The sequence below is a fragment of the Dipodomys ordii genome, unplaced genomic scaffold (genome assembly GCF_000151885.1).
Source record: "Dipodomys ordii isolate 6190 unplaced genomic scaffold, Dord_2.0 Scaffold201, whole genome shotgun sequence".
In the NCBI taxonomy this organism is placed as follows: Eukaryota; Metazoa; Chordata; class Mammalia; order Rodentia; family Heteromyidae; genus Dipodomys; species Dipodomys ordii.
Genome location: NW_012267417.1, coordinates 2,399,644 through 2,414,499, shown reverse-complemented (window position 1 = coordinate 2,414,499; position 14,856 = coordinate 2,399,644). Strand labels below are relative to the sequence as shown.

At 40.2% G+C, this 14,856-nt stretch overlaps 1 protein-coding gene across 3 annotated transcripts in view; it reads left to right on the top strand.

Moving 5' to 3' along the window:
* Slc35d2 (solute carrier family 35 (UDP-GlcNAc/UDP-glucose transporter), member D2) overlaps positions 1-14,856 on the top strand; it is a 65,406-nt gene that overhangs the window by 49,915 nt on the left and 635 nt on the right. Inside the window, exons 10-12 of one of the 3 annotated variants that reach the window (XR_001175758.1) lie at positions 1,906-1,984; positions 3,624-3,706; positions 5,517-5,843. Coding sequence is in view for 2 of the 3 variants with exons in the window: in XM_013034923.1 (XP_012890377.1) it covers positions 1,906-1,984; positions 3,624-3,706; positions 5,517-5,631 (277 nt within the window). In the remaining variant the exon portion in view is untranslated. Of the gene's footprint in view, positions 1-1,905; positions 1,985-3,623; positions 3,707-5,516; positions 6,029-14,856 lie in introns of those variants that run through there. The other 2 variants (XM_013034923.1, XM_013034924.1) reach the window with 2 other exon arrangements.

Below are 14,856 nucleotides of genomic sequence, written 5' to 3'. Positions count from 1 at the left end.
TCCACCTGTATCCTTAAACAACTGGTTTTTCCCTATCTCCTCCACAAGTTATACTGACATCAAATATAGTGAAAGCAGGGGTTATACTGTGGGGGAGGGACATACAAAGCAACAAAGAGATAATCTTAGAAACAAATGCATGAAAGAAAAAACATTAAAATACATATCTAAGGGTTAATTTTCCTAATTATATTAAGTGAAGTAAGCCAGGCCCAAAGAAACATAGGTCCGTCCCATGGTTTCCCTTATTTGCAATATCTAGTATATGTATGAGTCAAGTGGAAAAGGTCAGATAATGTGATGTTAGGAAAAAAAAAAGACTGGGCTTCCTGTAGAGCCAATCCAGAATGTTAGAGACAGTTCTCTTATTTTAGCTCAACCATATTGGAGGCAATGTTGGGCCACATACTCCTGGTAACAGCTACTAAGATTTAGGTCCACATTGACCTGTTCTGAAAGCAAGCTGAGATAATTTAATTAAGAGGTAAGGGATGTCTTTCACATTTCACTCTTGGCCATTTATTGTTATTTTTGTTATTATTAATATTGCCAATGGAAATCAAACTCAGATCCCCATGCATGTTAGGCAAGTGCTTTATACTGAACCATATTCCCAGCCACCCTTAGCCAATTTTTGTTTTAAATGATCATTCTTTTCAACATTTAATCACCTGATTTGAATGGGTGAGGTTTTGCACCTCTCTTAAGTTGCAGATAACTTCTTTTAGAATTAGTAAGAATTCATTCACTTTCTTATTTTGTTTTGTATGTGCCAGTACTGGGGCTTGGACTCAGGGCCTTGGTCTCACTTGGCTTTTTTGCTCATGGCTATAACCATTTGAGCCACATTTCCCCACCTTTGGCTGGCATCTACATCTTTTTTTCTGTGCATATGTTTTCTTGTCTAGTGCATGGTCAGAATTCTGTAGTTATTGACAAGTTAAATGTGTGAATAAATTTTGGTAGGGTACAGGAGTACCTTCCATATATAAGCAATGCATTACTGTGTCTAAAGCCCAGAGTTGCTTCACTGATTTTTCCCTTTTAAAACTTGTGTCCTCAAGCTGGCTACGCACACTCAAGTCATGTATGGAGTTGATATCATGCACTGCTGGGCCCCACCTGAAACCATTTGCTTTTGCTGGGCACTGAGGGACATTCTGCTACATGGAGGATCAAACACCACTGCTGTACCATAGCTGTTCAGTGAAGGATTTCAAGTCATTAGAAAAAAAATCCTTTTCATTACCCCATATTATAAATAGCTCTGGATGATGGAATATCTCATAGGAATAAAGACACCAACTCAAAAGGAACTTGGCAAGGTAACCATTACTTCTGCAGAAGGGTGTGCCATCGGTCAACACTGGCAAGCAAGCCTCCACAGCAGGCCGGCTGCTCCCTGACCCAGCAAGCCAGCCCCTCTGCTCAGATGAGCTGAGTTTAGGGCCACAGTCTGCAAAAGGATGTGGCTTAATTGACAGGATATAACTAAAATTCAAGGAGCTTCTAATAGGATGTCATAATTAAAGTACTCAGGAAACCAAGGTGCCTAAAATATTATTAACAAGGGCCAAGCCACCTGGCCAAAATAGGAACTTTTCAGAAAAAGCAATTGTCACAACATTAACAGAAAGGAAAGCCAACTATTTTTTCACATCCACTTGGCAAAAACATAATGGCAAATGTATAGAGAAATCCAGACACCTGAGTGAGGTGGTTTGGCTAATGTACAGTTGGGCTATGTTCCTATGATAAACCCAATGAGGATAGACATCTTTAAGTTTGGGCAATGAAATCTTTCTGCATGATGTGTGTTTCCTCACTGGTTCATAGGCCACTCTTAATTACTCTTCCTATCTAGTATGGCTAGTGATCACTCAGAAGTCTATTTCCTTGCTCCAGGTTTCTGTTGATGTATGCCACGGTTCTGTGCAGTTACTACAACTCTGCCCTGACCACAGCAGTGGTTGGAGCCATCAAGGTAAGTGGACACAGCCTTGTGATGAGCAACAGGCCTGGGGGACTGAAATCCAAACTATAAGATAGAAACTGGGTTTGCTTTCATTGTGGTTGTCAACAAACAAACAGTAAGAATGGAGACGTGTCCATCTTAGCTAGGGCTAAAACCCCTTCTTACCTCTTCTAGCCTAATATGTAAGTAAAGGGAGGTCTTGGGTGGAGGGGAGGGGATAAGAAAGAATAATGGAGAGGGAAACCATGATCAAAAGTATCTGGGCACAGTGGTGCAAGCCTGTCATCCTAGCTACTTGGGAAGTGGAGAACAAGAGATTGGGGCCAACAGAGGCATAAACGTTTTCAAGACTCCATCTCAACCAATATGGTTGGGTATTTTGGCATGTGACACAGCAAAGCACTAGTAGCAAGATTGCAGCCCAGGTTTTCATGGACGTAAAGTGACCTTCTACTTTAAAAATAACCAAGGCAAAAATGGGCTGGAGCTATGGCTCAAGTGGTAAAGTGCCTGTTTAGCAAACATCAGGCCCTGAGTTCAATACCAAAGAGAGATAGACATACATGGAGCTATCACAATGCCTATATACATATATGGAAATATCACAATGAATCCCCATAGTGTACAATTAATATGCGCTCATGAAAACATGGGGGACCAAAGGAATGACAAATTATTACTTTCAAATTGGGGATGAGTGGGAGGGAATTATTTGGGAAAAAGAAGTAGAAACTGAGAAAAACAAAAGACCCAAAATATCTATGATATCTATGATCACCTTACTGTGACAAACTGTTTCCAGCTAGGCCTGTGGTCAACTTGTAGGTTAGGTATTTGTGTGTATGTAATCTGACCACACAGGTACACAGTACATGCTGCACACTAGACAGTATCCACCCCTCTCCCCCCTTCCCCACATATACACAGTGGAGATAGCCCAAATACCATTTCATAGCTTTCTTTTTCTGGTCATGTGAACTCAAGAGTGATCAAGAAAACCTTGCTTCAGCTATCCAGTGGCTTTCTAGATTCCATAGGACCGAGCACTGATTGGAATTTATTAGATGTCTCTACTCTGTAGATGTTTACTGTCAATATGATTAAAATTTGCTACCTATGATAGTAAAAGAAGGGATTGGGCAAGCTGATTACAACTCAACTTTGCCGTTTTTGCTTGAAAATGGGGTAGTTCTGTTTTTTTATTTTTCTGTTGGTTTTTCGGTTGTGGGGCTTGAACTCTGGGCCTAGGCACTGTCCCTGAGCTTTTCAGCTCAAGGCAAGTGCTCCACTTGAGCCACAGTGCCACTTCTGGTTTTCTGAGTAGGTTATTGGAGATAAGAGTCTCACAGACTTTCTTGCCCAGGCTGGCTTTGAACCATGATCCTTAGATCTCAGCCTCCTGAGTAGCTAGGATCACAGGCATGAGCCACCGGTGCCCGGCTTGGGAGTTCTGTTATTATATCATCGTTTATTCATTTCATTAGAAACCTACCCATAATGGCTTCTCATTTACTTATTCAGCATTTCACAAACTTCTAAAAATCACCATGCAATGTAACTAAAATGTCCAGTGTTAGGTTTTACCATGTGATATGCTGTCTCCTAAACCTTTTCCTTTTACTGACAAATTGTCTCTCTTTATCTGCAGAATGTGTCTGTTGCCTACATTGGGATGTTAGTAGGTGGAGACTACATTTTCTCCCTGTTAAACTTTGTAGGATTAAATATTTGGTGAGTCAAATGTTTAAATGAACTCATTTTAGGAAAATCAGACATTTGATGAAAGTGATAAAAGTACAAAGAAAGATGTTACATTTTCTAGTTTTGCCCTTCTGGGATTGAACTCAGGGCCATAACCATGTTGGGCAAGCACTGAGCTGCAGAGCCTCACCAACCCTAATTCCTCTGGTCTTCTAAATTTTGCTTTTATGCTACCACAGGACCAGTTCTTAGGGGAAAAAAATGAAGTATTTATGTAATGAGTGATAGTGTGGATAATCTCTTTTTCCAAAATAGGAACTCGTTCTCTGGTTCTGGGACCTTGCTTAGTAAGTGGGTACTTGCTGGGGTGGTATTCAGAGCCGTTTTCTCTCTCTTGGTTTTTTTGCTTAAGGTTAGCACTCATCACTTGAGCATGACTCTACTTTTGGCTTTCTACTTGTTAATTGGAGATAATAATCTCTGGATTTGTCTGCCAGATTGGCTTTGAACTATCAGCTTTCTGAATAGCCACGATTCCAGACATGAGCCCAGCTTTTCTATAATTATTATTTTCAAATAGTGTAGAAAGTTTTTTTAAATTATGTTTTTATTAAGTAGTGGTATAAAGGAGTTACCATTCAACAAATCAGTTAATAGGTACAGTAACTGAACATGTCAATTTAGGTATAGAATGCATCTTGATCAGAGTCTGTCCCTCCTTCATCTTCTCTCTCCTCATCCATCCTGTCACCTGTTTCCTGAAGTTTCCTAGTTCCATTTTTCACATATGTACTTGAATATGATAACACCAATGGAATCCATACCCCATCCCTTTCTTCATTTGTCTACCTCCTTCCTTTTAGCCCCCATCCACCTAAGTCAAGACACGTTTCAGCTTCCTGGAATTAATTTTTTGTTAAAAAAATCTGTCTGTTGTTTGTTCAAAAGGGTTACTTCATGGAATCTCACTCCTGTATACATCATACTTTAATCAGGTTGGTCATATGCATATGCATATGCCCTTTCCTCTATTTTTATGACGATTTCCTGGGTAGCCCCACTGGATCATGTATCATGAACATCTGAATGTCTGAGACTTGAACTCCATTCACACAACTTCACACAAAGGTCTCCTAAGTTATCTGTCTTCCTCTTGCCAAGTGGGTCTCATTAACTTTCTTTCAAAGTGCTGTGCCCTTAGATGCTGTAAGGATTAATGAGGCTACTTTTGCAACACATTTTAGGACACTCTTAGAGGATAATTATACATAGTTTATTCAATTTTTAAAAAAACCAAAAGACTAAACCCAAGCTGGGTACCGGTAGCTCATGCTTATAATCCCAGCTTCCCAGGAGACTGAGATCTGGAAGATCACTGAAGCCAGCCCAGGAAGAAAAGCTAGGGAGATTCCAATTCTACTTAACCAGCAAAATGCCAGACTGGAGGTATGGCTCAAGTGGTAAGAGCAGCAGATATAAACAAGAAAGCCAAGTGTGAGAGTGTAAGGCCTTGAGTTAAAGCCCCACTTCTGGCACAAAACAAATCAAAACTATCATCTTCATCTTCATCATCAACAACAACAACAATAGCAACAATAAAAAACTGTCTTTATTTTCTGAGGTTCTACTTTAGAATTGCTCATTTTAGAGTTGCCCTTAAATGTTTATGAATAAGAGGAAAATTTCTCATTAAACAATCTTGACTTGAGGACAAAACAGCAGAGGTCTGAATGTTGCTCTCCAAATTAAGCTGTATTTATAAGACTATCAACAAATGTGGCAGGTAGACCTTGTGGAATCTCAGTTATATAATTGCACTTTCTTTGTTTTCTCTTACTAGTATGGCAGGTGGTTTGAGATATTCCTTTTTAACACTAAGCAGCCAATTAAAACCTAAGCAGCCGGTGGATGAAGAGAATATCCCTGCAGATGTGAAGAGTTCGATGAGAAGCTGAATTGCAGACCTGGCCTGGGGCCGGTCTGAATGTGCAGCCAGAAGTTTACACTTGGGACATTCAAAGCACACACCGAGATGCCTTCAGATACAAAGAGAACTACCTCACAGGCCACTGCGCCATGAGCCCTCGGGGAACCTGGGAGACCTACTGTGTGGAGCCTTCCCAGACAGCAGCCAGTTTGTTCAAAGCCACCCATTGGGACTTGCTTGGTAGGGTCCTGAATACTCCTATACATACTGCAATGTCCCCCTGGGCTGAAGGGGGGGTGATGCTACACTGGTAACTTGTGTCATCAGCACCTTGGCCTTCATTTCCAAGGTCCCAGCCAAAGCTAAGTGCAGGCAAGAACGTTTTTGTTTCAACAGTTGAAATAAACATTGGTTTATTTTAATTTTAAAAAACTGACAGGATAGTTACTTGTTAGCCTTGACTTAAGCTATGTTGCTATCCTTTCTTAACCATCAGAGTGAAATAAATAATTGTTCCACTGTATGCTATGGAGGTAATGCTATAGACAAGCAGAAAATACTAAGTCATTCACAGTGTAGAAAGAAATTCCACCTTGAAGGAATTGTTAGATACTTTTTTCAAGATTCAAGTTAGGAAGAACTGCAAAATAATGGGGAATATGCTCAGGGTCTTTCCTGTCTATAAGTATCTTATTGTTGTTGGAAACGGCTCTGGATAGTGGGGTGTCACATAGGAATAAGGCTGCCTACTAAAAAGGAGCTCAGCAAAGCAAGGAAAGCACTACCTCAAAAATAACCAACAGAGCTGGGTTGTAAGTCAGTGGCAAAACACTTGCCTAGCAAGTGCAAAGTCCTGGGTTCAATCCCCAGTACCAAAAAAAGAAAAGACAAAAAATACAGTTTACAAAAAAAACCAAACAAAAAAATAACCAACAAATGTAAAAAGACTGGAGGTGTGACTGAAGTAGTAGAGTGCTTGCCTGTCTTTCTTCCTTCCTTCCTTCCTTCTTTTCCTTCCCCTTGCCTCTTGAGCACTGGGATTATAGGTATGTACAACCTACCACAGCTGGTAAGTTTTCTTCCTTTTAAAGTCCAAATGTATTATATGTACAGACCACGTGTATCTATTCATTCATCCATTGATGGTCACTGGGATTTTTGTGAATAATGCTAGTGTAACTATGAGAGTACAGGTATTTCCAGACCCTGTTTTCAAGGGCTTTCCTATAATCCCAGCACTCAGGACTCTGATGTAGGAGGTTCTCAAGGTTCAAAGTTAGTTTGGGCTGTGTATCAAGACCCTATCTTTAATAAAAAGGCACAGTTATCAGTTGTTGTTGTTTATTGTTAGATATATACTCAGAAGTGGAATTGATAGGTCATATAGAAATATGAACATTCTGTTTCTAAATTTTGAGGACTTTCTATACAGAACTGTTTCCATAATGGCTTCCACCTTGCATTCCTAACAACAGTTATAACTTCTTGTTACACCATTGATAACATTAGTTTTTGCTGTTTTGTCTTTGTTTTTGCTAGTAGACATTCTAATGAGGTATTGTTTATTGCTTTGCTTCTTCCTAATTTACCCACTAGTAATGTTGAGCTTTTTTTTTCATGAGCTTTCTAGCCATTTGTGTATCTCCTTTTAGAAACATCTGTTTTATTTTTTGCAGCACTGGGGATCAAATTCAGGATCTTGTACATGCTAGGCAGGCACTCTACCACTTAGTTACACCTCCATTTTCTTTACATTTGTTGGTTATTTTTGAGTTAGTATTTTCCTTTACGTCCAGGCCAATGTGGACTTCAGTTCTCTTACTTGTATTTCCCATGTTCCTGGGAAAACTGGAAGTGGTGCTGTGGCTCAAGTGGTAGAGTGCTAGCCTTGAGCTGAAAAGCTGAGGAACTGCACCCAGGCACAGAGTTCAAGCCCCATGACTGACAAAAAAAAATCTTTTTGCCCAGGCTGGCCTTGAACCTTGATCCCCCAATCTCAGCTTCCCATGTTACATGCTTGAGACACCATGCTCAGCCCCCTTCTCTATTTCTTAATCATATTGTTTGTTTTGTTGCTGTTAGGTTTTAGGTGGTTGTTCCTGCTGCTGTTGTTGTTATTATTATTATTACTTCACTTTACTTCTCTGAACCACGGCATTGGGACTTCTACAAACTACTTTCAACACATTTTGTTCTATTAGCAACATCTTTTCTGAAATTCAGAGACCAAAATTGCTGGGAAATAAAAAAAAAACTAGCTTTGTTTTTCTTTCAAAATGTGTTCCCTTTAGCTCCAAGTTTTCTTCTTGGAATTCTTAGTCTAATTTTTCCTGCTTCACTTGTGGCCAGCAGAGGGCACTCAAAGAGCAGTCTTGTAGCTGCATAGAAGGTAACAATCCTGCTTTTGAATTAAGGTCAGTTAGTGTGCTGGGTGCAGAACAGTGACAGAAGGATCTATAAGCCTCCAGGAGGCTAAGGAAGAAATATGCATGGTAATCCAAGGTTCTAGATTTTATTTTTCATTAAAAACATAAACACTTGGCTGGGTACCTATAATCCTAGCTGCTCAGGAGGCTGAGATCTGAGGATCTTGGTTTCAAGACAGCTGGGGCAGTTCATGAGGCTCTTATTTCCAATTATGCACCAAAAAAGCTGGAAGTGGAGCTGAGGATCAAGTGGTAGAGTGCTAGCCTTGAGAGAAAAGGTAAAATACAGTACCCAGACCCTGGGTTCAAGCCCCAATATTGGCACAAAAACAACAAGCTCAGAACACCAAAAATACTTGAAGGGGCAAAGAGAATTTATTTAATTTCTTGATATTTTGTATACTTTTGCCAGAATTATGTAAATATAAGGTATTGCAAGTAACTCTTAATTTTGTTTCTATACATTAAATGTATCACAAGTACAGAAGTAGTAGCTGTTTTGACAGCCGAGGTTATTGCTTATGGACAGGCCCTAGTTTAGAAAAGAGTTCTTTTAAACATATTTTCTGTACCATCAGGAAAATAGCAAAGATACAATTATTAATAATTTAGTTAGTTACTTTTCCTTTTGCCTTGTCTTTTTCACTCTTGTGGCTTGGTTACCTGGACTTGGGGATCATTTTCTGTGAATGGACATGTGTATTTATTTGCTAATGTATTTGGGCAGCTGGAACTTGCCAAGGGCCAAAAACTAACCTAATCAGAAGTAGCTGCTGTGTGGGTACCTCTCAGGAAACAGAAGATTCCATGGAAGTTTCCCTTCTGTTTTCATATGCTAAAGAAAAGCCTATGTCTGTTAGTAGCATGAAGCTAGAAATGCCTAAGCCATTCCTGGGTACCTCCTGGGAGTGTGAGTCAGGCACATCACATATAGTGAGCCTGGGGGAGAAACTGTAGAAACCTGGCTCCAGGACCTCTCCTTGCACAAGGATTCCATTTTGTTGCTTCTTTTTCTTTCAAACAAATCTGCTCTATTCTGCTTTAAACACCTTTCTGCCCTTTAATTCTTTAATCAGCAGAGAAAATGAGCCTAAACCCTAGAAGGCATTATTAGCTTCACATGAGGGCAGAGGGAGACTAAGTATTTCAACTCATCTGTAGGTTATGGACATAAGTTTTAGGATGAAATACAGAAAGGATTAGGGCAGAGGATGCAAGGTATGCATAATTACTGGTCAAAGTTGTAGTCTGGTTGTTCATTACCTCAGGATTAGTTATTGTGTTGGTCAATTTGAAGGTATTCTGGCTAAGGATAAACTAGCTTCTGTGGGTTCTTTTCTTCTGGTATAGGGGCTTGAACTCAGGATTTAGGTGCTTCCCTTTCCTTTTTCACTCAAAGCTAGTACTTTCTCATTTGAGCTACTGCTTTCACCTTTTTGCTGGTTAGTTGCAGGAAAGAGTGTCTTGGATTTGTCTGGCTTTGATCCTCTGATCTCAGCCTCTGAGTAGTTAGGACTATAGGTGGAGCCTGGCTATCATGGAGTCCTTTTTTTTTTTAGTTTAATTTTGTTTGTTTTGACATTCTTAAAATAGTACTCAGGATGCCTTGTTAGATTACACTGCAGAAAATAGCTACAAAGTTTTATAAGAAAAATCCAAAAGAAAATTAACATGAAAAAAGTTGAAATTAGTTTGAAAAGTATTTATTAGAGGCATTTGCCATAAATCTGATTATAATTGCTTAAGGATCAAAACTGGGACTGGGAATGTGGCTTAGTGGTAGAGTGCTTGCCCAGCATTCATGAAGCCATAGGTTTGCTTCTTCTGTACCATATAAACAGAAAAGGCTGGAAGTGTGCTGTGACCTGTGGTAGAGTGCTAGCCTGAGCACAGAGAGGCTCAGGGACAGTGCCCAGGCCTGAGTTTCAAGCTCCAGGACTGGCAAAAAAAAAATTTTAAAGAAAAGGATTAACACTGAGGATGAAAAAAGACTTTGAACAAAGTCATGGAGTCATGGCTTAGTAGTGGAGCACACACCCAGCAAGTCCAAAGCCCTGAGTTCAAATCCTAGTACTTAAAAAAGTTAGAATTTTGAAGGAAGTGTAGCAATTGCCAAAACAGCCTAGTTTGTCTATTGCATACATAATTTTAGGATAATAGTTATGACTGATACCATTATGTCAGGACCATCAAGCCATCCTCATTTTCTTTCTTTTCTTTTCTTTTTTTTTTTTTTTTTTGTCGGTTGTGGGGCTTGAACTCTGGGCTTGAGTGCCATCCATCCCTCAGCTCTTCAGCTCAAGGCTAGCACTCTAGCACTTGAGTTACAATGCCACTTCCCATTTTCTGGTGGTTTATTGGAGATAAGAGTTTCACGGACTTTTCTGCCCGGGCTGGCTTTGAGCCTCAATCCTCAGATCTCAGCCTCCTGAGTAGCTAGGATTACAGGTGTGAGCCACTGGCGCCCAGCTTCATCCTCATGTCCTTAAAGATACACTTAAAATTTCAGTGTAAGGAATGACTCTATACAAACACACACACATACACACACGTTCAATGAAAGGTTACTTTTATGTACAAACTCCCACTTAATCCCCATTTGACTTTTAATAATAAATGAGGGCTGGGAGTATGGCTCAGGAGTAGAGTGCTTGTCCAGAAAGCATAAGGCCCTGAGTTCAAAACCCCAGTACCACTAAAAATAGAAATAATAAAGAAAATGAGAATAAATGAAAAAATAATTCAAGTAGAATGTACTTGTCTACACATATACCCTTTAGGTGTCCAATACACAATTATTTTAATTATTTGGGTGTCCCTGCCTAGAATGCAGAGTTTGGGCATGTCTAATTCTCTGTGTTTAAAGATGATAGGATCACTAGGAATATGAGCATGTCTAATTCTCTGTGTTTAAAGATGACAGTTAGGATCACTAGGAATATGGACCTGAAAAAGTTAGCACCACTAACAGTTTTAGTTTGGATGCCACAGCTCTGGCAAACTATTCTGCCAAGATTTACATTCTAACATAAGAAACATTTAACATCCAAAAGACCCAGACAAAATGGGTATCATAAGAAACATAAGAAAACATTTAACATCCAAAAGACCCAGACAAAATTGGTATCACAGCTATATTGCTAATTTAGTTTTTCCTTTTGAAGCAAAACTTAGATTTATGTTAGTAAAGTAACACCACTGACTTCCCCTTCCCCCCCCCCAAACAACAGAAACCCAAATTAGTTCAGATGAATCTAACTAGCTCAGAAAAACCTGCCAAGCCACAAGGAATCCCAGTTACCTGTCAAATGGCAAAACTCCTAGTTACTTCAAAAGTTCCCAAATATTTGAGAAGAGGTCCCAAACGACAAGGAAAAGGAAGAGCAAGCCTGAGGTGCAGGTGCACTGGTTGGGAGGAAAAGTTTAACTAAAGGTCAGACTTCAGGCCTATGGAGTCTATGTATTCACTTCTCTGCTTCAGCAAGTGGTGGTAAAAAAAAAAAAAACAAGAAATAAATTCCTAAATAAATGTGATTTTGGCAGCTGCCTCTCTGAGAGGGAACCTTCTTTTCTGCCCTCCAGGGTCAGCTGGTCATGGATGGCCTAAAGACTAAAGGGCAGATTTTCTCCAGACTCTGGCTTGTCAAAGTTGTAATGAGAGCTCTAGGCCAGAGACTCGGCTCTATGAGTTTCACCATGTCAGGTCTAGCCACTCATCCCAGTTACTCCAAATAAAGAGACTAATAGTAGCCAGGCACTGGTGGCTCAGGCCCGTAATCCTAGCTACTCAGGAGGCTGAGATCTGAGGATGGTTCAAAGACAACCTGGGTAGAGAAGTCTGTGGGACTCATCTCCAATAAAGTACTCAGAAAAAGCTGGAAACGGTTCTGTGGTTCAAATGGTAGAGTGCTGGCTTTGAATACAAAGAGCACCCAGACACTGAGTTCAAACCCCAAGACTGGCAAAGAAGAAAGAAAGTCAGAAAGAAAGAAAGAAAGAAAGAAAGAAAGAAAGGAAGGAAGGAAGGAGAAAGAAAGAAGAAAAACAGAAAGAAGACAGAAAGAAAGAAAGAAGACAGAAAGAAAGGAAGAAAGAGAGAAAGAAAGACAGAAAGAAAGAGAGAAAGAAAGAAAGAGAAAGAAAGTAGGAAGGAAGGAAGGAAAGGAAGGAAGGAAAGAAGAATTGGGGCAGGGGTGAAAGGACTGTATCATAAAATAGTCTCACTCAGTTACAATTGTAAGTGGTGTGATTGCTCCTTGTCTCAGGATTGGTCAGTTAGAAACTTGTCAAGTGTTGTTGGCTACTGGGGTATAGACTCCAATTTTGTCACAATATGTTTATTCATAACACTTGTCTTCCCTGGAATCCAAGGTGTTGTAAAGGGAGACAGAGCATTGGCAGGCTTAAGAGTCCTTGAAACTTTTATCTTCAATTAATCACTAGAAAACCAGAAGTGGCACTGTGGCTCAAAGTGATAGGGTATTAGCCTTGAGGGAAAAAGCTCAGAGACAGCCAAGCCCTGACTTCAAGCTCCACTACAGACAAAAAAAAGGAAGAAAGGAAAGAAAGGAAGAAAGAAGGAAGGAAGGAAGGAAGGAAGGAAGGAAGGAAGGAAGGAAGGAAGGAAGGAAGGAAGGAAAGGAAAAGAACAGTAACCCATTTCATTTTTTAATATATATTTTTATTATAAAGATAGTGTACAGAGGGGTTACAGTTACATGAGTAAGGTAATGAGTACATTTCCTATCGAGCATTGTTACTCCCTCCTTTGTTTTTCTCCTAAGATTCCTTCCCTCCCCACCTCCCCAACTCCTCCCTCCCCCACCCCAAAGTTGTAAAGTTCATTTTCAACATAATGTCTTGTACATCTCATTGTTACAATGGCTCAACCTGTATCCTTCTTTCAGCATTTTGTTATTTCCCTTCTCCTCCCCAAATTAGAAAAATGTCTATAAGATTCAGGGCACTGGAATCAAATACAGTGAAAACAAGGGTTATACCATGGGGGAAGAACATACAAAAGAAATAAAAAATTACATAGTACATTATAAGTACATTAAAAACAGCAGCAACAAAGATAAAACTTCTTGTGTCCCTATCTTGGGGATCAACAACACCACCCCATTTGTTAGGAAATGGAAAGACTTGGAAAAAATTATATTAAGTGAAGTAAGCCAGGCCAAAAGAAACATAGGTCCCATGGTTTCCCTTATCTTCAATAACTAGTATATGTCTAGGACAAGCAGAAAAGGTCAAAAGCTATGTACATATGACCATATAAGATGATGCTAAACCCACTTCATTTAAACCACAATATGAAGAAAACTCACACTTTCTTCAAAGCACTAAGCTAAACCATAGGCCCAAGTAGTTTACCAGAAGGAACCAGGGAAAGGCACAACTAAGAGTTTCAGTGTCAGAATGAATTGGCCTCAGTTGATTAACTGGAGATAATTTGCCTGAATTAACAGGATCATTCTGATGAGCAATTTATGCATCATCAAAAACAATGGAGCAAATTATCTGGTAACTAAAGCCAGGTTGTGTAAAATAAAAATCAGGGAAGTAGGCAATCACAGAGTGTGTCACTGTCCAACTCCCAGACCCGAGGGAAAAGACTTTACTAAAACAGTCTAGCATATAGCTAAGACACAAAACAAATTCCATGGAATGTTTTGTCACTCTTTTCTTCTTAGGGACTTTGTGCCTGTTTTGCCTAAATGAGATACTTGAAGTCATATAGCTCCAGGAAGCCAATAAACAACACAGACTGTTGTTTCTCCACCACCAGGTGAAGAGGGGTCTAGTGCCTAAAAGCTAGTTTCAACAAGAAATTCCAAGAGACTCAAAGAAACAGTAGTGTATAAAAATGTGACCCATAAAAGCAGGCAACAAGCCAAGCACCAAGTGGCTAATACCTGTAATCCTAGCTACTCAGTAGGCTGAGATCTGAGGATCTTTATTTCAAAATCAGTCTGGGAAGGAAACTCTGTAAGGCTCTTATTTCCAATTAACCACCAGAAACCCAGAAGAGGAGCTATCAGTCAAGTGGTAAAGTGCCAGCCTTGAGTGAAAATAAGAAACGGTGCCTAAATCCTGGGTTCAAGCAACAGTACCCACACACCCACACCCACCCCCCCCACACACACACATACACACACCAAAAACACAGCAGGCAACAGGATAGCATCTGGAAGTGCTGAAATTGACAAGCCTTGTACCAAGTCCCCTCCAGTGCAGACTCCTTTGTCTGGTTTTCCCACTTTCTGATGTGGGAACTACAATAGACACTAGACATGACCCACTACCTCTACCCAGGTCCTGCCAGATTCTAATACTAGAGGACCATAGAGGACCTAGAATGAAGCTTCTGAATTTTTTTTTGCCTTTGTTCTTTGTTTTACTTTTATTTACCTTACTTCTTTTACTGTATTCTTTTTGTTCTTTTTTGTCAGTCACGGGGCTTGAAATCTAGGCCTGGGCATTGTCCCTGAGCAATTCAGCTCAAGACCAGAGCTCTACCACTTGAGCCACAGTGCTACTCCTGATTTTCTAGTGGTTAATTGGAGATAAGAGTCTCACCTGCCTGGGGTGACTTTGAACTGTGATCCTCAAATCTCAGCCTCCTGAGTAGCTAAGATTACAGGCATGAGCCACCAGCACCCAGCTACTGTATTCTTTTTGGGGGGGGGCATCCGGTTGTGGGGCCTGAACTCTGGGCCTGGGCACTGTCCCTCAGCTCTTCAGCTCAAGGCTAGCACTCTACCACTTGAGCCATAGCACCACTTCTGGCTTTTTGCTTTTTGCTGATGTGGTGCTGAGGAATC